Source organism: Trachurus japonicus, chromosome 17, assembly GCF_045865225.1.
Source record: "Trachurus japonicus isolate A0001 chromosome 17, Traja_1.0".
In the NCBI taxonomy this organism is placed as follows: Eukaryota; Metazoa; Chordata; class Actinopteri; order Carangiformes; family Carangidae; genus Trachurus; species Trachurus japonicus.
Genome location: NC_140923.1, coordinates 6,756,276 through 6,777,911, shown reverse-complemented (window position 1 = coordinate 6,777,911; position 21,636 = coordinate 6,756,276). Strand labels below are relative to the sequence as shown.

Below are 21,636 nucleotides of genomic sequence, written 5' to 3'. Positions count from 1 at the left end.
GCACCAGCTGTCCTTGAACCCCTGGTCAATCTAACGACCGTCAGTGCTGATCAATGATGACTGGCACTGTTTGTAATAGTTTTGAAACAGCTGTGGTTTTAGCTAATGCATCAATAATTAGCCTACCTTTCTTTTTTGTCTAAATGTTATGCTAATGACACATGTGTCATAAGCCATGAACCTGTCGCTTTACTAAAACATTCCTCACTAAAGTCATACAGAAATTATCTTCTGCTTTCTGTGTGTAACCGACAAAGTGACCAACATAAAGGACAACAAACCGACTGTGGTGAAACTCTGACACTGCTGTATTTAATGTTCCGCTGTCTCTTTAAGAACAGAACAGCAGGTCAGGTGGGTCTGACCAATCAGAGACTATCTGTGTTGCCATGCAACCGCGGTGCGGAGCGCGTGTGTTCCCATTTTGGTTGATGCAGAGAAAACATTGGGGCAAACTTTGTTAGAGATGGTAAACAGAATTTTTTTTTTAAAGAAATTGCCAAGACCCGACAAGATATGGCTAAACTATATTTCATTTAATTCTTACGGGAATTTATATAGATAACAGTGAAGCTGTGAAGAAAACATTTAGTAGAAATCACTAGCCAAAGGCTGCTAGCTTTAGCTCGTAGCCATTAGCTTCCAAGGGGCAGCTGTCTTTGATGTCTGTGTGTTTTTCTCCTCTGTACTGCTCCGGAGAACAAGGTAACTAATTCATGTAAAATGTTGCCGTGTACATTTTGGTTTATTTTATGCAGACTTGTTGAATGTGTGTTGTATATAAAAGTTCTGCTGAAGTTGTATCATTCTTAACCTTATATTTTGGCTCTTGGAGCAATTGTGGGGTTTCACTGAGTGCCAGCAGTGAGACATTCATTTTCCTCATAATATATCATATAATATGCAGCTCTTTGGACTATATGTTGAAAGTCATTACTTTGCTTTATCTATAGCCTAAATCTTATATTGTTAAAACTAAGTTCACGGGTCCAACTTAAGCATCACTTAAAAACAATTGACAATTGTAGAAATAAAATTACATTATCACTATTTTATTAAGTTTTATTTAATTTCAAAGTGTGACTGTATCATGATGTCATTTAAAACATTAAAAAATGCATCATTTTGCTTTGACTGAGCCAAAAATATATATTTCACAGCTTTATGAGGAATGTTTAGTGTAACCTGCAGGGAAAGGGACTGGTCCCCGCTATTGGCAGGTCTTTTATCTCATCCAGCCAAAATAAATAACATTATTTAATATTATTACGCGGCTCTATTAAATGCTGTTACCTGATTGGTCAATCACTCTAAGGTCTGAACTCATCCCTCTCCTTCTGTGCTCAGCTAGTAGTAGTTATTAGATTTCACCAATACAATAAGTAAAGTACCTCCTTTTCTCTTTATCTCTTCCTCTCCAGCCCAACCACTTGAGGTAGATGACGGCTCTGAGTCTTCTTGTTGGGAACTGTTGGGTAAATACCGTTATGAAGAGAAGGTCCAGACCTGCTCTGTTTGATAAATGCCTTGAGAGATGACTTCTGTTGGGAATTGTTTTTTTGTAAAAAATTTAATTTATTCGACTTGACTGAGGAGATGAGCTGGGTATTCGGGCCTAATGAACATCACTTAAAACTGATTATTGGCTACAATGTAGGAAATAGTACCAGTTATGCTGTAAACAGTAAATGAACTGTTCACAGGAGCCTGGTGTCATTCACCAGGGCCACTAGATGGCAATGTTGGAAGAACTGCCACTGGAGCACAGTTATTGGAACTGAACCAACACACTGGTCCTGCAACACTAGTGGTTTATTGAGTTCATGCATAAAAAAAACATACAAATATAAATAATTTCATTGAATGACATTTGTTCATTGATTTCAACACCTCAATCCACACAGTCACATTGTTTAACATAAATCTTTATCAATCATCTCCTCATTGATCATGATGCAGTTTGATAAAACATCATAAACCTTATGTATGAGTCAACAATACATAAATGATTCTAGATTTCTTTGTTTCCAACATGAGAACAAACTTCAGTGATAAAGGAAGGTCTGGTGATTTTTCTGTTATGGTCCAAACAACAACACACAAACACATCAACACAAAGCAGTGTTAGGCAAATTACTTGGGAAAAATATTTAAAATACTTTAGAACAGCCTCTAGTAGGACAGCGGAGCAGGCTGACTTTATAGCCCATGACGGGTGCTCAAGAGTTGGTGAGAGGAGTGGAGAGATTCGGCTGGCTGGAGCATAAACCAGCCATCTCACTTTCAACTCGGGGCCGATGAGGAGAACCAAGGCTCGGTCGGCTGGCCTGGTCTTCAGGTTGCAAAAAACGCTGTGTTGTCTCACTCCACTGTCACATCACCAGGCTTCTTCCAGCTGCTCCCTGTTACTCCTCTGAGGTGTCACTCAGACCATCCACAGACAGGTTGGCTAAACAATTTTTTTTTTATCTGCAGGTAGAGTTGTAATGTGTCTTGAAGTTGTCTGCACCTTTCACATAGGCTCTATTACACCGTTAGCCACTAGCTAGGGCTTAACTATAGGTGGTTTTCAGATGACGTCACGTGGAACGTCACGACTGCAGATGGAGGGCAGGAAGTGTTTTGCCCGCAGGAAAACAATAGGAAAATGCCTACTGTCTGCGCTGTCTACGGCTGTTCAAAATGGTCAAACCGGGAAAATCAAAAAAGTTACTTGAGAGTTCCTAAGGTAGTAAGACATAAAGGACTCAAATTTCAACAACTGACCGTAAAACGGTGTGTGGGAGGGACGGAAGTGACCATAGTAAACAAACGGTGTCCTAGCCTGTTCTACAGTAAAAATGGCACATAGAAAGAGGAGTAAAGCAATATATTAAGCGGCAATATATATTTAAGCATCAACGATATTCAGCCAAACCCACATAGTTTGAAACAACGTTCAAAACACACACAGCCAGTGTCACAACTAAGCATATAAAGCCCGCTAGCTTAATGCTAACGTATATGTAAAACACCATAGATGGGCTAACAGAAATTAGCATGCAGTTTACAGCCAGTAAAGCTGCTAAAAACTGTTTTAATTGTGGCTTTAGCGCTGTTAACACGTCACCGTTTAATCCAGAGTCTGTGGTCAGTTTATAATGCTGGGGAATTTGCTCCGATGTCTGTTTTGGGAGAAGTGCAGAGTCTGTGGCTGTGTCCGAAATCACCCCCTAACCACTATATAGTGCACTATATAGTGGCCACGCCATTTTGTAGTGGTGTCCGAATGTTTAGTGATTATTAATGTTCACTATATAGTGCACTGAATCTATCCCACAATCCACCGCGGAATGTAGTGAGCATCCGATGGTCACTAACCGGGGCAAGATATCCCATCATGCATTGCTAGACGCATTCAAGAGAGAATGGCGGACGGGCGCGATCATCTCTGTTACAAGTGTAAGTATTTTTTCCGTTTAACGTTTGATTCCGAAGTTGAAAATAGTTTGTTAATATGCTATACTATTTAAAAACTTACTGGGGGGCATGACGGGGTTACGCATTAAGCCATTACGGCATCAATCATGAGTAGCCTAATCATGAGCTCAGTACTACAGGTAATGCTATTTTTCCAGGTTAAGCTAGCGTAAAAATGGACCACAGCCTATTTTAATTAATAAGTAACGTTAGCGAAATTACACAAGTGTCAGATAAGCACGGGAGAAGATTGTTAATTTATTTTAATCTCCCAGGGACCGACGACGATGTGGCAGCCCTCATCCGGCTGCGGAAAGCTAACGACCGGCTGTTTTCGGGGAAGCGCTTCGCCTCCGCAGCCGGTTGGGAGTGAGTAACAACGTAACGGCTGTGTCCGAAATCATCATGAGTTGTGTCATATTCTTGTGAAGTTGTAACGTTATCTTATTAAGATGAAAACTGAACACAACTGTAAAATGACACAGACTTTTGACGAAATTACTGTAAATTACTCATGGTTAAATTACTCATCAGCATTTGACACTGACAGCATTAATGATAGGTTAATTGTTGTTGTTTTTCATCCTGTACTTGTTATTGCATTTTGTAGAGCTGTTCTGAAAGAAATGGGGCTGACTGGGGTGGTGACTCCTGCCCGGGCAGCCAAGAAGTGGGAGAACCTCAAAAAGACCTACAAGGTTAGGATGCATCATAATTAACTACAGCTATTTTGTGAAAGCATAGACCAGGCATGTCCAAACTATTCCACAAAGGGCAAAGTGGCTTCAGGTTTTTGTTCCAACCACCCAAGAGCACACACTTTTACTGATCAGCTGTCTGAAGACTGAGATCAGCTGATTAAATGAATCAGGTCTGGTGCGCTGCTGCTTGGTTGGAAAGAAAATCTGCAGCCACTCGGTCCTCTGTGGAATAGATTGGACATTGCCCGACATAGATGAAAGTACAGTGACTTTTACTTTTGTATATTTTCTTTGCTGTGTTTAGCATTATAAACGAACACTACATTAATTGCATACATCAAATGTGTGTATATTGCAATGTGTGCAGGAGCTGAGGAAGCCACCAACAGGGAGTGGCACTGAATCAGGGGAGGCCACTGCCGGGAACTGGAAGTGGTTCTCCCTGATGGATGAGGCAATAGGCGGGAGGCCTTCTATTCAGCCTCCTTGCCTCATTGCCTCAGCCTGGGGGAGAACCCTCCAGTCCCGGCATCAGCCTCCCCTGATTCAGTGCCACCAGAGCAGGAAAGTCAGGGTGTGGACCAGGAGTCTGAGCCAGAGTCTGAGCCAGCTCCTCCAAAGCGTCAGCGGCGGGACCCGGTATTAGAGCTGATGGAGAGGCAGGAGAAGAGGGCAGAGGAAAGGGAGAAAAGGGAGGAGGCCAGGGAGGAGAGACTTTTGAGCCTCCTCGAAAGAATTGTAGAGAAAATGTGAATGTGAAAGTAATAAATAACAAAAAAGTATGCCCCACTTTGTTATCAATTGAAATACAGGTCTTTATCACACACAGGTGAACACCGACAAGAAATACTATACTACTACTACTACTATGAACATTTCATTATACTCACTTTAAACAGTGAGCATATAAAACACATTAAAGGCTACGTTCTATCACTATCTACTATACTATCTATAACTATCAGCTACTGAAACTATTTACATGAATTGCAACTTGAGAAGATAAGAGGACAGAGGAGGTTGACAGGTGAAGAGAAGAGAATTAAATTTGTGAGAGAGAGAGAGAGAGAGAATAAATTATCTAAGATTAAATTAACATTTTTGATTTGATTTTTGTCTCTTCAATAATCATGATCCTGCAGAGCTGCAGGATTGATATTCGGCGCAGAACTGCAGCAGCCATGCGACTGCGGAGTCGCTCCCCACACTGCAGCTCTGGGTGAAGCTCAGCACCTCCAGCATCTGGCTCAGGTTGTTCCTCCACTGGCTCAACAATGTCACCATCCCTGAGGCACAGGTTGTGCAAGATTGCACAGCAGGCGATGACCTTGACGGCAAAAGCTGGGTGCACTTCAAGGGCCTTAAAAAAAATAGATCGCCACCTGGTCTTCATGATGCCGAAGGCTCGTTCAATGACTGAACGGGCCTTGGCATGGTGTCGGTTGAATCTGGCCTCTACCGCATTCCTCACTGGCTCCCTGTAGGGTGTGATGAGTGTGATGGGCTGTGACAAGCAGGGGTATCCCCCATCCCCCAGAATGCAGTAGCCTTCAGGTGGGTACAGACTGTTCACAAAGAGGGGGCTATTTTTGAGAACGCGAGAATCGTGGACTGAACCAGGGTAACCCACAAAAATGTCCAAAAATTGACACTGGTGGTCACACACTGCCTGAAGTTGAATGGAGTAGAAAAGCTTCCTGTTAAAGTAGCATTGGGCGTCTGCACTTTTGGGCTTAATTCGAATGTGGCAGCCGTCAATGCTGCCTACCACCTTGGCTAATGCAGCAGATCCTGCCAGACGCTCAAAGCCGGCACCGATGTTGTGAAGCTCATCGTGGGGAGGAAAGGAGATGATTTGGTTTTTGAGCCTGATAACTTTATCAGTAACTCTGTGGATAATGTCATAAACTGTGGAGCGTGGTATGTCGAATGCCCTGGAAACGACGCGGTAAGAGGTTGCACTTGCCAACCAGAAAACGAACACCAGAACCTCAAGGTCATGACCCCAGCCGTGGTCGATGGGGGAGCGGAGGATGTTGATCAGGTTGGTAAGTGTGGGTCTCGAGAGGCGAAAGTCTGGCCGCAGCTCACTTTGGCCGTCAAAGTAGAGGGTCAGCACTGGAACATGGCGGTTCAATACACAGTATTGTGATCTTTGACCATGCTGTAAATAAAGATGAGAACAATGTAGATAATAAATGTAGATGTATGTAAATAATAAATGTAAATGTATGTATATAATAAATGTAAATGTATGTAAATAAATAAATTTAGGTGTATGTATATAATAGATAAATAAATGTAGATGTACTGTATGTGTTGATAATAAATAGTAATAATAAAAATGATAACAGTGTAATGAAATGTGTGACTGGTAGTGTGACAGCCATGGAGGAAAGCTATGTGATGTGAAAACAAAATTATGTAATGTTTAAGTTTCTCCAGGAGAGGGTGTAGTTGTACAGATCTGTATCTAGAATTGGCAGGTACTCTAGCATACCGGTACGTACAATTAGACGACGTCTTCTGAGCCGAGCAAGAGCGAAACGCCTCAGTCTTCTCTGCCGCCTGGCAAGTCTGTTGCTCCTCCTTATCAACAGTAGTTGAATAATTGTTATGATGAACAACGCGAAATTGACGGTGGCTGGCATTTTTTTTCCGTTTGAGATGAACGGCAGTTTGTTTTCCTTTGTGTGCGCGAGACGAATTCGTGAGTTGCGGCGGGAAAAAGTTATTAATAAAAACAATACAATGCGGAGACCCGTTTATTTACATAGGATACATCAACAAGACAGATCAAGGTGCTCGTAATGTAAAGATGTAAGCTTTGGTGACAACACATATCAAATACAAGGCAGATTTATTAGTTAAGGCAGATTTATTAGTTAAAAGGGACAGACAAACATAACTCCTCCACTTGATGTTGTGTTTACATCACGTTTTATTTGTGCGACAGCTGTGACGTAATTAACGGCGCCGAGCAACGAGCGGAGTAGTGTCCGAGCGTGTCCGAGACGTTCCGCCGTTGAGTCCACTATATAGTCCACTATATTGAATTCACTATATAGTGAGTAGGGAGTAGTGAATGAGTGAGTGATTTCGGACACAACCTGTGTGAGCCCCGACCGGGGACCAGGGCAGCGGCTGTCACAGCAGCAGCAGCCGCTCTGCTGAGCTGATCTGCCGGGGCCGACCGTCCTCCTCTCGGAGGAGGAAACGAGCCAAGTAACGTATCCGCAATGCTTTTAGAGGTTTACCGCTGAGATTAATGCTGGTCTCATTGATGACATTTAACTGTGGCAGTGGCATTAGTTTGTTTGAATGAAAAGTGAGCAGGGCTGCTTCCTTTCTCCCGATTTAAGGTCGTATGGATCGTATCCGATATATTTCTCTAATTTTTGGTGATACCTGCTACGTGCAGGCTCGACCAAAAGCTTCGGAGTACTCGCTTTCCATTATTTTCAGGCACCGCTCTCCACTTCCTGCCCTCCATCTGACATCGCCCTGCCCCCTTCGCGTCATCATGACCACGTGACTGAAAACAAGCTATTAGCAGCTAGTAACCGGTTCGATTGTCGGCAGTTAGCAACCGTCTTAACCGTTGGGAGTTAGCGACTGGCTTAACTATTAGCAGCTAGCAACTGTGTCGACTGTTAGCAGCTAGTAACTGTTTTAACCATTGGTAGTTAGCAACTAGCTTAACTGACCCTCTTTTTGAAAAAGGGTCCTATGTTCCCTGTTTTTCCCAAAAAGGGTCCTATGTTCCCCAGTCGCAATACATACTGGGGAACATAGGACCCCTTTTTCTGAAAAAGGGTCCTATGTTCCCCGCTGTTGCTGGTCGATGGACTCTCTCTACTTATCTGGACTCTCTCCATCTATCTGGCCTGTCAAGCCTCTACCTGGTCTTTTTACTAAACTTAACCAACTCCTTTCTTCATTGCCTAAACCCAACCAATGGGACAATTACACTTCTCACTCAAAGTCACAACTCAACTTCTCACTCAAAAATAGGCAAAAATATGCCAAGTCACTCACAACTACACTTCCAGGTATGGGTACAAAAATTGCATGCTGTGTCCGGACTGGGGAACATAGGACCCTTTTTCTAAAAAAGGGTTCTATGTTCCTCGGTCCCATACAAAGTGGGGAACATAGGACCCAGGGAACATAGGGATGATCCCGTAACTCGATTGTTCGCAGCTAGTAACCTTTTGACTGCTGTCCTTGAAACAATCACCGGTGACATTGTTGGCCCACTATTACTTGTATTCTCCTCTTGGTGTTCATTAGCCACGGTCTGTTTCACCTTGTGCCATTTGTATTTTAACCTTTCCCACCCTGTCTTTAAAAACTCCTCTTTCTTTGCATATTCTACCGTTGTAATAGTTTTTTTGATGTAACAGCTCCTTATCCAGCATGTTGACATAACAGCCAACCTTGTGGTGATTTATCAGCATGGTGATGTTGGGAGGAGAGATTTTCAGATCAGATCAAATCTTCAACTTGGCTAGAAGACAACTTTACCTTTGAGAAGCTTACACCCGCTGGGTAGGTAATACTATTCACATTAAAGTACTTTTAAAATAATTGTTATCTCCCATGTAGTCATTTCTATACTGTTGTGAACCCTCTCAAATTAAAGCTGAGCGACTTAAGTACAATTTCCACTACTGTTAAAATGCATACTGAATGTGTCACATACTTTAAGGATACTGTAAGAGCCATACTTGTATTGCTTGCAATAGTTTATAGTTTTTATTTAAAATGTGTAACTGCTCCTTTAATTATGCTGTGGATGACATCATAGCTCTCAGACCAGTTTAAGCAGCTTAAGGAGCAAGACAGTTTTTTGACAAGAATAATAAGAAGAGAATACCAGAGTGAATCTTGTAACTTTGTTTTTGTTTTAAGTAAAACTATTTTTGAACCTAGTTACTGTCTTCGAAGATTCCTCTCTTTTTCTGTGTCAAGCTTACTGCCAAGAAGACTGCTTAATAGTAGTGGCAAAACGAGTAGCCTGAAGAAGAAAGATTGCCGCTACATGCGAGTCAAAAAACTCCGCTCTCAGTGGAAAGAAGAACGGATGAACCGGATTAAAGCTGTTTCTTCATGGATAAGGAGACAACCCAAGTCCTCAAACTGAAATACGTAAGTCTGTGGATGCTTTGCAACAAGAATTCAACAGCTAATTAAGCTAACACATGGAAAGCTAACGCTAGCCTGGTGGAGAGGCGCAGCACATGGTGGAGGCATTTCATGAAAGTGGATTTGGATATCAGCTAGTCATTGAAAACTGATGTGCTTATGAAGAAACTGATGGACATTAGTGTTTCCTGGAAGAACTGACTGTTTTAAGCTGAATTCTAAGTAAAGTGGCTTGTGCTGTGGTGCTGTGGCTATGGAGGAATCTGACCAGAAGAGGGCGCCAAAGCCCACAGAAAAGGCAATATGTGACAAAATAAGCAGACTTATTGCCTCAAGGAGAGGAAAATTATCCCAGCTTACAGGCATGATGAACAATATTGAAAGCCTGAAGCACGATGGTTCCAATGTGGATGAAGTGGATGCATTGCTTCATGATAATTTTCACGAAATAATCACTGAGTTTGAGGATATAAACATTGCAGTTGTTGCTCTTATGGATAAAGAGGAAGGACAAAGAGACCAACGTGAGTGGTATGAGCCAAAAACCACACCTTTCGTAAACTTTGTTGTGGACACTGAAAAATGGTGTGCTGCGATGAGGAAGAAATTAGTAGATGAAACTATCAAAGATGATGTCAAAGCAGAGGACAGTGTATCACAAGCTGGAGCAGGTCGTCATAGCAAAAAGAAATCCTCAGCTTCTTCATCAACAGATAGTAGGACTTCAGTAGCGCTAAAGGCAGCTGTGGAGCATGCAGCCTTGAAGGCACGCGCAGCAGCGTTACAAAAGAAACAGTTGCTGGAGAGAGAAGAGCTGCAGCTTAAAGCTAAAATGGAACAGCTTGCGATGGAAACAGCTATTGCAGAGTCTGATGCAAAGCTCAAGGTGTGTGAAGAATATGAGAGTGTGAAAGGAAGTATTCACAGTGATGCATCACGAAGGCGTTCACAAAGTAAATATAAAGAAGAAAGTGATGGTGCTATGCTAACCTCAAAGGTTGCTGCAGGAGGACAAGAAGCATATGTTCCTGGCATGTTGGAGCAGTCTTCACAGGACATTCAACAGAACCAACCTCGTGGCAATAGCAACCCACAAGTGGCAGACAGTGGAGGAGGACTGTATGAGGTTATGAGGAAGCAGAATGCGATCACGGAGATGCTTGTAAAACAACAATCAAGGTCTTATCTCCCTTCTAAAGGCATTCCAGTTTTTAAAGGTGACCCTCTCACTTACAAATCCTTCATCAGAGCCTTTGAGCATGCTGTGGACAGCAAGACAGACAGTTCTCAAGACAAGTTGTACTACTTAGAGCAGTATACCAGCGGGGAGCCGCAGGAACTTGTTCGTAGCTGTGAGCATATGTCTTCTGACAGAGGCTACCATGAGGCCAGAAAGTTACTCAAGAAACAATATGGTGACGAGCTGAAGATAGCAAATGCCTACATGGATAAAGCCTTGAGATGGCCTCAGATTAAACCAGAAGATAGTAAGGCATTGAATGCTTATGCTCTTTTCCTGATTGGATGCAGGAACACAATGGATGACATTGTATTTATGGAAGAAATGGATAATCCCACAAATATGCGAGTTGTCATTTCAAAGCTTCCCTATAAGATGAGAGAGAAGTGGAGAACGACCGCATTCGAGATCCATGAAGAAGGAAGAGGACGAGCAAGGTTCTCTCACCTAGTGGACTTCATTGACAGACAAGCAAAGGTGGCTATGGATCCTCTCTTCGGCGATGTTATAGAGAGTCCACAATCCTTCAAAGGAAAAGAAAAGGCTACAAAAGAGAGAAACATCAGGAAATATGGACAAAGAGAGAGCATGTTTGCTACAGGTGTACAGGACACAAACATGGAGGCAACTGTAAAGAAAAGCAGCCCTGCAAAAGTTGTTGTGACAGCCTTTCACAAACCCTGCTTATTCTGCCAGAAGAATCATGCACTTTCCTCATGCAATAAAATCAAAGAGCTGACAAACACAGAACGGATAGACTTCCTGAAATCTAAAGGCCTATGTTTTGGATGTCTAACCTTTGGGCACCTGAGTAAGAATTGCAAGAAGAGACTCAAGTGTCAGATTTGTTCTCGTTTGCATCCAGACATACTCCACGTTAAGACGGAAGATGATAGTGCGTCAGAAAAGACAGAAGAAAACAATACTGAGAACGACATAGTTTCAAGTGCCTGTGTGTCGTTGGGTCAGGAGTCATGTGGTAACACTGGGGCTGGAGAAGAAGAATGTGTGCTTGCTGTGGTACCAGTCAAACTTAAGTCCAGGAAAAGTGAGAGATATGTGGAAACGTATGCCTTTATAGATCCTGGCAGCACAGCGACATTTTGTACTGAGGACATTCAAAGGAAACTGAATCTTAAAGGAAAGAACACTCAGTTTCTTCTGGACACAATGGCTCAGGACAACTCCGACAGTCACAAATTAATGAAGAGTATTGTTCTCTCAGATCTTGAGGTGTGTGGACTTGAAGAAAATACATACATTGAACTTCCAAAAGTGTTTACACACAGCCACATCCCAGTGAAGGAGGAAAACATACCACGGCAAGAAGACATTGCACAATGGCAGTATCTGAAAGAAGTACGTTTGCCACGTATTACAGCAAAAGTGGGAATGCTAATTGGTGCCAACGTCCCAAAGGCCATAGAGCCGTGGCAAATCATAAATAGTGAAGGACAAGGGCCATATGCAGTTAAGACTGCCCTGGGATGGGTGATTAATGGACCCCTAAGAAAAGACCACGGACCAAAAATGAACAATGGTAAACTGCAGAGCTACACAGTTAATCACATACAAGTGAGGGAAATAGAAGAGCTGTTAGTGAAACAGTACAACACAGATTTCCCAGAGCGAAGTTGTGAAGAAAAAGAGGAGATGTCACAAGATGATCGCAGGTTTATGCTTCTGGTCACAAGCTCAGCGAAGTTGGTTGACGGACATTACAGCCTGGGATTGCCCCTGAGAAATGAAAACGTCAAGATGCCAAATAACCGCTGCATGGCTCAGCAGCGGGCCGACAATCTCAAGAGGAAGTTAAAGAAGAATCCAGACTTCCATAAAGATTACATATCATTCATGAAGGGCATCATTGAAAAAGACTACGCTGAGAAAATATCAGCTGAACAGATCAGTCGCAGTGATGGACGTGTCTGGTACATCCCCCACCACGGGGTGTACCACCCTAAGAAAAAGAAAATAAGAGTAGTTTTTGATTGCACAACAACATATCAGGGTGTCTCACTAAATGAACAATTGCTGCAGGGACCAGACCTCACTAACAACCTCACTGGTGTTCTATTAAGATTCAGGGAACATCCAGTGGCACTGATGGCAGATGTGGAGTCTATGTTTTATCAAGTGAGGGTCCCAGAGGAAGATACAGACCTGCTACGGTTCCTGTGGTGGCCGGACGGCGATCTAAACAGTGACGTGGAAGAATTCAGGATGAAAGTACACCTTTTTGGTGCTACATCTTCACCCAGTTGCGCTTCGTATGCTCTGAGAAGAACTGCGGAAGATGCAAGAGGAATTGTGAGTGCAGAGGCAGTTGACACTGTGTTAAGACATTTTTATGTTGATGATTGCCTAAAGGCAGTGGAAACAAGTGACCAAGCAGCCAGCCTTGTGCAAGAGCTCACAGCCTTATGCGCTAGAGGAGGTTTCCATCTCACTAAGTGGGTGAGTAACAGCAAAACAGTCTTGCGGTCTATTCCAGACAATGAAAAGGCACCTGAAGTGAAAGACCTAGACTTGAGTCAAAACACACTGCCTATGGAACGTGCACTTGGTGTGGAATGGTGCACAGAGACTGACAGGTTCAGATTTCAAATAAACAAGCAAAGTAAACCTGTCACCAGACGCGGTATCTTGTCCACAGTAAGTTCTGTCTTCGACCCTCTCGGTCTGTTGGCGCCGCTGATTTTACCGGCAAAACTCATCTTACGTGACCTGTGTAAGAAGAAACATGGTTGGGATGATGAGATTGAAGGTGGAGATGCAAAAAAGTGGAAAGAATGGTTGGCAGATTTAAAGAGTTTGGCAGAGTTCAGCATACCCAGATGCATCAAAGCAGAAGGGTTTGGATCCACACAATCAGCACAGCTGCATCATTTTGCTGATGCGAGCGAGGATGGATATGCTACTGCCTCCTACCTGTTGCTTACCAGCCGTGAGAACAAAAAACACTGTTCCCTCCTAATAGGAAAATCAAGAGTAACACCTCTGAAACATGTCACAATACCGAGATTGGAGCTGACAGCAGCAGTCATTGCTGTAAAAATGGACAGAATGCTCAAACAAGAACTGAAGATCCCGTTACAGGAATCCGTCTTCTGGACAGATAGCACTACAGTGCTCAGATATCTGTCAAATGAAAGTGCTCGCTTCAAAACGTTTGTAGCGAACAGAGTTACAACAATCAGAGATCATTCTCATCCTACACAGTGGCATTATGTCAACTCAGCGCAAAACCCAGCAGATCAGGGCTCTCGAGGAGTGAAAGTGGAGAAGTTCATGCAGAGCAAAGTCTGGATACATGGACCAGCTTTCCTGTTGAAGTCTGAAAGTGAGTGGCCAAAACAATTGGATGAAAGAGAGTTGACCACAGAGGAAGATCCGGAAATCAAAACATGTGCTAGAGTGACCATAACCATCACACAAGAGAGTTATGATACACTCAACAAGCTTATCACTTACTACTCGTCATGGCAACGACTAAAGAAAGCAGTCGGATGGTTTCTCAGACTAAAGAGGATGCTACTACAACTGAAAGACAAGAGAAAAGATCTCAAAACTACAATCAGTCAATCTGAGAACAACACTGAAAAACAGAGCAAGTTCATTGATCAGCACATGAAGAAATTCAAATCAACGATTCAACAACATCCGTTGTCACTGGAGGATCTGGTTGAAGCAGAAGTGGAGCTCATACGAATAAGTCAGTCGCAGGACTACACAGACGAAATTTGTGCTCTAAAAGAAAATGCTCCCATCAAGAAAAAAAGCCAGATTTACAAACTTGATCCCATGTTGCAGGATGAAATATTAAGAGTTGGAGGACGGCTTCATAAAGCTGCAATGCCACAAGAAGCTAAACACCCAGCCATCCTCTCTAAAAATTCACATATAGCCAACCTCATACTGCAACACATCCACCAAGAAGTTGGACATTGTGGTCGCAACTACATGCTGGCAATGCTGCGACAGAAATATTGGATCCCTCAAGCTAACTCAGCTGTAAGGAGGATTATCTCAAAGTGCACCGTGTGCAAAAGACTTCATGCTAAGGCTGGAAAACAAAAGATGGCAGATCTACCTGAAGACAGGCTACAGCCAGATCTACCCCCCTTTACCAACGTGGGAGTTGACTTCTTCGGGCCATTTGAGGTCAAACGTGGAAGGAGCCTTGTCAAACGGTACGGCGTAATTTTCACTTGTCTCACTGTGAGAGCTGTTCACCTTGAGATCGCTCACAGTTTGGATACAGATTCCTGCATTAACGCCATACGTCGGTTCATATGTAGAAGAGGGCAAGTAAAAGTTTTACGCTCAGACAATGGAACAAATTTTGTTGCAGCAGAAAAGGAGCTGCGCAAAGCATTGGAAAACCTGAATCAGACAAAAGTACAGAACGTTATGACACAAAAAGGCATCAAGTGGATTTTCAACACCCCAGCAGCGTCCCACCAAGGTGGCGTATGGGAAAGACAAATCCGTACTGTAAGAAAGGTCTTAAACTCTGTGCTACAACAACAGTCACTAGATGATGAAGGACTCCAAACCATCATGTGTGAAGTCGAGGCCATCATCAATAACAGACCGATAACACTCTCATCAGACGACCCGGGTGATGTTGAAGCTCTCACTCCCAATCACTTGTTGCTCATGAAGACACAACCTAACATTCCACCAGGAGTCTTTGACCAAGATGACCAGTACACACGTCGCCGGTGGAGACAGATACAGTACATAGCTGATCTGTTTTGGACTAGATGGACGAGAGAATACTTGCCACTCCTTCAAGAGAGACAAAAGTGGCTCACACCACAGAGGAACTTCTCGCCAGGAGATGTTGTACTGATAGTAGATGAATCTGCCCCTCGCAACTCCTGGAATATGGGTCGAGTAATAAAGACATTACCTGACTCAAGTGGTACAGTGAGGCGAGTCAGTGTGCAGACGAAGACTAACGTACTGGACAGACCTGTAACCAAGCTGTGCCTGCTGAAACATGCAGTGTGAATTATTTGAGTGAAGAGCGCTAATGACAGTTAATGTATAAAGTTGTTCATCTTTTTTGCATTATAATGTACATGTAAGGGTAAATTAGTTACTATGTTGAATGTAACATGGCTCTCATGTGAAAATGTTTGGTAATTGTTCTGCATTTAGCATAAGCAATTAGGGGCTGGAAATGTAAGAGCCATACTTGTATTGCTTGCAATAGTTTATAGTTTTTATTTAAAATGTGTAACTGCTCCTTTAATTATGCTGTGGATGACATCATAGCTCTCAGACCAGTTTAAGCAGCTTAAGGAGCAAGACAGTTTTTTGACAAGAATAATAAGAAGAGAATACCAGAGTGAATCTTGTAACTTTGTTTTTGTTTTAAGTAAAACTATTTTTGAACCTAGTTACTGTCTTCGAAGATTCCTCTCTTTTTCTGTGTCAAGCTTACTGCCAAGAAGACTGCTTAATAGTAGTGGCAAAACGAGTAGCCTGAAGAAGAAAGATTGCCGCTACAGATACATTCAGGATACTTCATTAGATTTGTCAAACCAACGTGTGTAATGTATAGATATGATCATAACAGTTAGATGAAGCTCAGCAGTTCAGGTGTAAAATCAGTTGATGTCTGGATCTTCAACAGAACCAGTGACGATGACAAGGACCGGGCTTTTCAGGTGAACATGTTGAGACGATGAGGAATGGCTGAGCAGGTGAGTAAGTGTGACGGGGAAGTGGTACACCATACCTGCACAGAACATATACACAAAAACAGAGACCAACAGGGGATACATTCAAGAAAGAACAGGAATCTTAAAGGAAAAGAGAGAAACTGTCTGATCTTTAAGGTCCACTCACCTCCCTGGTCAGCAGGAAGATGGCGCCCACTTGTGTTCTGCATCAGGTTTCAGTCATGCAAATCTGAAATTTTGAAGGATGCGCAGGGAGATGAGGCTGAGCTTCACTCAGCCTTTGGCAGTTTACATCAACATCAGTAAAAACAAGAAAGCATTTTATTCTTTAGTTAAAACTATTTTATTAATGAATAGAACCCTCAGGGTGTTCACACAATGAATCAGTAAAGTAGAATAAGTCTAGCTTTTCTGTCTTATTGCCTAAACAACACAGAAAAACACGTCAGAGGTCAAAGTCCCACCCGTAATGTTTGATTGACAAGTGATTTATGTGCACAGCAGAGACACAACCACAATGAGCTTTTATCAACAAACATTGAGACTAAAAATGACTGATGAACGATGATACAGTTTTTGACCAACTGCACCTTCAATGTCCTTTGAGTTTACACAACTCAGCTGAGACTCCGTTGTAAAGGAGCCAAACTCCAGCATGTAGAGGCTGCGTGAATGTGGTCTGGACTCTGTGGAGGAGAGTCATGGTTTCAGAGACGCTGTAGAAGGACAGAATACCTGCTCTGTGATCCAGGTACACTCCTACTCTGGACCGAGGACCTGAGACTGGAGTCTGGATCTCGTCATGCCAAAATGAATAAGTGTTATCACAACGTAATGCCCATGATTTGTCATTGTGTCCAAATCCACAGTCCTCCATGTTCCCGTCTCTGCTGATATTCTTGTATGCAACTGCTATATAAACTCCTTTTCTCCACTCCACCTCCCAGTAACTACGTCCAGTCAGACTCTCTCTACTCAGGACCTGACGCCATGATATGAATCTGTCTGGGTGACGAGAATAAGACTGTGGTTGTAGACCACGTGTTATTTTTCTGTTTCCCTCAGATAATAACAGACGTGTGTGTGCTGTGTTTGGATCCATTGTGATTTCCTGTGAATATTTTAAGAATCCAGTTCTGGTCCTGGGCTCTTTTGGTGACAGTAAAACATCGACTTCAGTCACCGTCAGTGAGATGTTTGTCCATGTGTCTCTCAGAAGGTCCTGTAGTTTATCTCTGAGCTCTGACACAGCTGGTGTCACATCCTCAAAGTATCTGAGAGGACAGATATCGATGCTGGATGAGTGTGTAGATGGGCCGAGTGCTGACAGTGAGGGGTAGTTGAGTAGAAACTGGGTGTGATCCTCTGTGTGTGACAGCAGCTTCAGCTCAGCGTCTTTCCTCTTCAGCTCAGTGATCTCCTGCTCCAGCTTCTTCTGAAGCTCTTTGACTCCACTCACTTGAGTTTCCTGCTGGGATCTGATCTGCTGCTTCAGCTCAGAGCTTCTTTTCTCCATGAGACGGATCAGCTGAGTGAAGATCTTCTCACTGTCCTTCACTGCTTTATCAGCAGAGCCATTGATGGCCTCCACCTCCTGTTGAAGCACCTTCACATCTTTCTCTCTGTCCTGGATTCTCTGCTGGATTTTCTGTCGACTCAGCTCCAGCTCTCTCTGCCTCTCAGTCCTTTCTGCTGCAGCTGAGACTGTGTCGTGGCCTTTATGTTCATCCGGAAGGCAGAGGTGACAGATACACTGCTGATCAGTGCGGCAGAAAATCTTCATCACCTCATCATGACGAGAGCAGATGTTCTCCTGGAGCTTCTTGGAGGGCTCCACCAGCTTGTGTTTCTTTAACGGAGCTACATCATAATGAGGTTGCAGGTGTTTCTCACAATAAGAGACCAGACATTGCAGACAGGACTTGACAGCTTTGAGTTTTCTCCCAGTGCAGAAATCACAGGCCACATCTTCAGGTCCAGCATAGCAGTGATCAGCAGGAGCAGCTTGGAGTCCAGTCTTCTTCAGCTCCTCCACTAAATCTGCTAACATGGTGCTTTTCACCAGGTCAGGTCTTTGTTTGAAGTTCTTACTACACTGAGGGCAGCTGTAGATTTTCTTCCCATCTTCTTCATCCCAGTGGGTTTTAATACAGTTGAAGCAGAAGCTGTGTCCACAGGGAATAGTCACTGGATCCTTCAGTAGATCCAGACAGATGGTGCAAGCAAATTTCCCTGGATCCAGCTGATTTCCTTGCTGCACCATCTCAGCCCTTCCCCTGAGAGTCTCTGTCCAACAGTTTCACTTTCTCTGAGTAGCAACAGTCTCTGTCTCTCTGCTGCTTCAGCTGCTGCAGTGAGTCAGACTCATACTTACAGATCTGTGAAGGGAGGGGACAAGGAAATAATATGATGTTAGGATGAAGTTGATCAATGTTGAAGCAAGAAAATTGGGGGAGAGAGTGATGAGACAGTGTTTGTTAACTCTTTCACTGCCAAAGACGAGTTATCTCGTCTTAGGGGATCCAAGCGTAGACTGCCAAAGACAAGATAACTCGTCTTAGCGTTTTTTTTAATCGTAACGCCATACTGAATGTCTTGCCCTACTCCTCTGTGAAGATCAGACTTGTATCATCAAAATAAAGTGCAGAAAAACACATTTGGATTGAGAGATATAAAAAATATAGCGTGTTTTTCCCCCCTCACGGAGCGGAGTGGGTGTCTGACTGCAGCGGGGGCCGCTCTGTGACACTCTGGCCGCCGGTGAGAGCTTAGGGGCCGGCGGTGGGGCTCATGGCGGCTCGGCAGCTCGTCGAAGCTCGGTGCAGCTCCGTGATACATAGCACAAACGTTAGTAACAACAACCCCGTTGATAGCTCGTCGTTAGTCGCCAAGAGCGTTTGGAAAGTCGCCAGATTTTGCGAGAAATCACTCAGATAGCAGCTTGAAAATCCCGCGACTAGTGTGTTTGAGGAGCGGACGGCGCCGGCGAACGTGACGAGAGCTAAAGGTGGTGGGAGTGTCTGGTTTTTTTTTAATATTTTATTTTCCAGTTTTATATGTATATGCAATATATAAACAAACATCCATATACCAACAGTATAAAGACACAACACAAAACATGGAGGATAACCCTCCTTACTCTATAACCCCTGCTGTGAGAATGGCTGGCAGTCAAAGAGTTAACTGTTAAATGCCATTTACAACATGCAATTTTGGTGACTCAGCAAAGAGAATAGTTTCCATCTGAGAAGCTCACATTCAATTCACAACATCTGGGCAGATAATAACATTCATATTCTATTTAGTTATTGGAGTTTTGCAAAGGAATGAATGAAAAAACTGTTTCATATTTTTGAAGTTTTGTAATCTTTGATCCTGTACGTGATTTTGTCTAGCATCCCATCTCAAACAAGTTTCTTTGAAAATATTTAGGAGTTCATTCTCCCCACCAGCCAGGTCAAACCAGTCACATGATCTACCGCTAAACTGAGCTGTAAACTGGCGAATCGTTTTTTTCCCCCCAAACAGCAGGCGTTTCTGAGATAGGAGAGAAGTTACATGATCAAAGCTAAATCTGGTACCACTTCACACTCCGTCCACAGCCAGGGTGGTTGAGAGAAAGGAACGCCGACAGCTCTACTTCTTATTAACGTAACGTTGTCGCGTTTGTTTACCTTGTCGCTACTTTCCACGTGGGCTGTAGGAGTTGCGTCGTCGTTAACAGCTACGAGCTGAGCCGGGGAAATAAATGCACTGTCACACAGGAAAACTCTTATACCCGTGTTTTCCTGTTGACTTATTTTTCTCCTGCTTACACTTCTTCTGCGTCTTCTTGTGGGCTTTAAGGGTGGTGTTGCACTATCGCCATCTCCTGGGGCTAAACATGTCCTACAGTGGCTGGTCCGCCTGTCGTTTCCTGACACGTTTTGCATTCTCTGAATGAGTATTCCCTTATCACATGTTCCACAGTTTTTTGTTTCTGTTGTCTGTTTTCCCTATTCTCAGTCAGCTGCCTCCTCTTTCCTTTTTTCCTTCCTATATTCCTCATCGTACCAACTCTGTTTTAGGTGTTGTAGAAGTTTATTTCCTTTGGCTCTTGACCCAAGTGCAGTAGCCTATCTTTTATAAGATAAGACAAGACAAGATCAAACATAAGATATTCCTTTATTCGTACCGTTGTAGGACTACTAAAAACTTACCAGTATTGCAGTAGCAGACATCAATGAAAGAATAAAGACCACTAATACATGGCAGTAAAAACGGTATTTAAAATAGTCCAGTAATGAGTGATGACATTATGTACAGAACACAATGATTAATTATACAGATGTACAAACACAAGTTAGGGATATTGGGCTTTGGGATAAAATTTTAGAATGCACCTAAAATACAAATTTTGACCATCTCTAAATGTTAGAATGCACATGTCCAAATGTTCCATGTTTCAGTACTTATACCATGCTGTTCAGTTGTATATACAGTGTATTGTATATATTTATTTATTTCCACATAATACTCTCTTCCGCTGGTCTTGGTAATTTAATTGCTGTGTCCACATTTTTTCTTTTCAGAGCTTGAATGGCTTGCCCACCCTTTTCATTGCCCAGACCACCAGAATGAGCAACAACCCACTCAAATACAATATGGATGTCTTGCCTTCGCTGCCTGTGCCGTCATGATGTCAGACAGTAAATCTCAGCTACCAGATGTACCTGATCTGAGGCTATATACGTAGGACAGATACATAACCTCCACAGGTAGGCATTACAATAGCAGACTCTTCCTGTTTTTGGATCCTTTGACCCACCTCTGAAGATCTGAACATTTTCCTCAAGTTTAATTTTCTCATATGAAATTCACTCAGTAGATCTACTGTACACTTTCTTTATTCTACCTTGACTTTGACTAATTCTGAGTCTAATTTCATATATTCTTACACCCACATAGGAACCACAGGCAACAAGAGCTGGAACAAACTCAGGCTTATTGATTCTCAAGACTTTTGTCACTGTTTGTCCCATAACATCACAGCTCAGCTTCTGTGCTCTCTTTATGTCCCAGCAGGCCTGTAGCACACTTTGTACTGGATGACTCTTTTCATGTCTCCTCAAATTTAACCAGTAGTTTAGCCTCAATGGTTGTTGATGCAGCCTTCACAGGTTTTCTCATGCCCATAAAATGGGAAAACTGGTATTGGTTAAACTGTCTCTAGACACACCCTCAAAGCCGGAATGTCTTTTTATTATTATTTTTATTTAACCTTTATTTAACCAGGCAGAATCTTTAAGAACGACTTCTTATTTACAATGATGGCCTAACAAGAGGCACAAGCTTCTTGAGGGGGAGGGGAGAGAAGGGCTGTGAAAGAAAAAGGATTGGTTAAAGGACGGTA

General features: G+C 43.0%; 2 protein-coding genes across 2 annotated transcripts in view; one reads left to right on the top strand and one right to left on the bottom strand.

The window, feature by feature from the left end:
- The window catches only part of LOC146969927 (tripartite motif-containing protein 16-like), a 279,242-nt gene that overhangs the window by 106,727 nt on the left and 150,879 nt on the right, over window positions 1–21,636 (top strand). The gene's annotated exons all lie outside the window — the stretch shown is intronic.
- On the bottom strand, window positions 16,632–20,067 carry LOC146969943 (tripartite motif-containing protein 16-like). The gene is made up of 2 exons (XM_085805447.1): window positions 19,919–20,067; window positions 16,632–18,622 (listed from the first exon to the last, which is right to left on the bottom strand). Exon 2 carries the CDS (start codon window positions 18,505–18,507, stop codon window positions 16,837–16,839), a length of 1,671 nt encoding a protein of 556 aa, XP_085661573.1. The 5' UTR covers window positions 18,508–18,622; window positions 19,919–20,067; the 3' UTR covers window positions 16,632–16,836.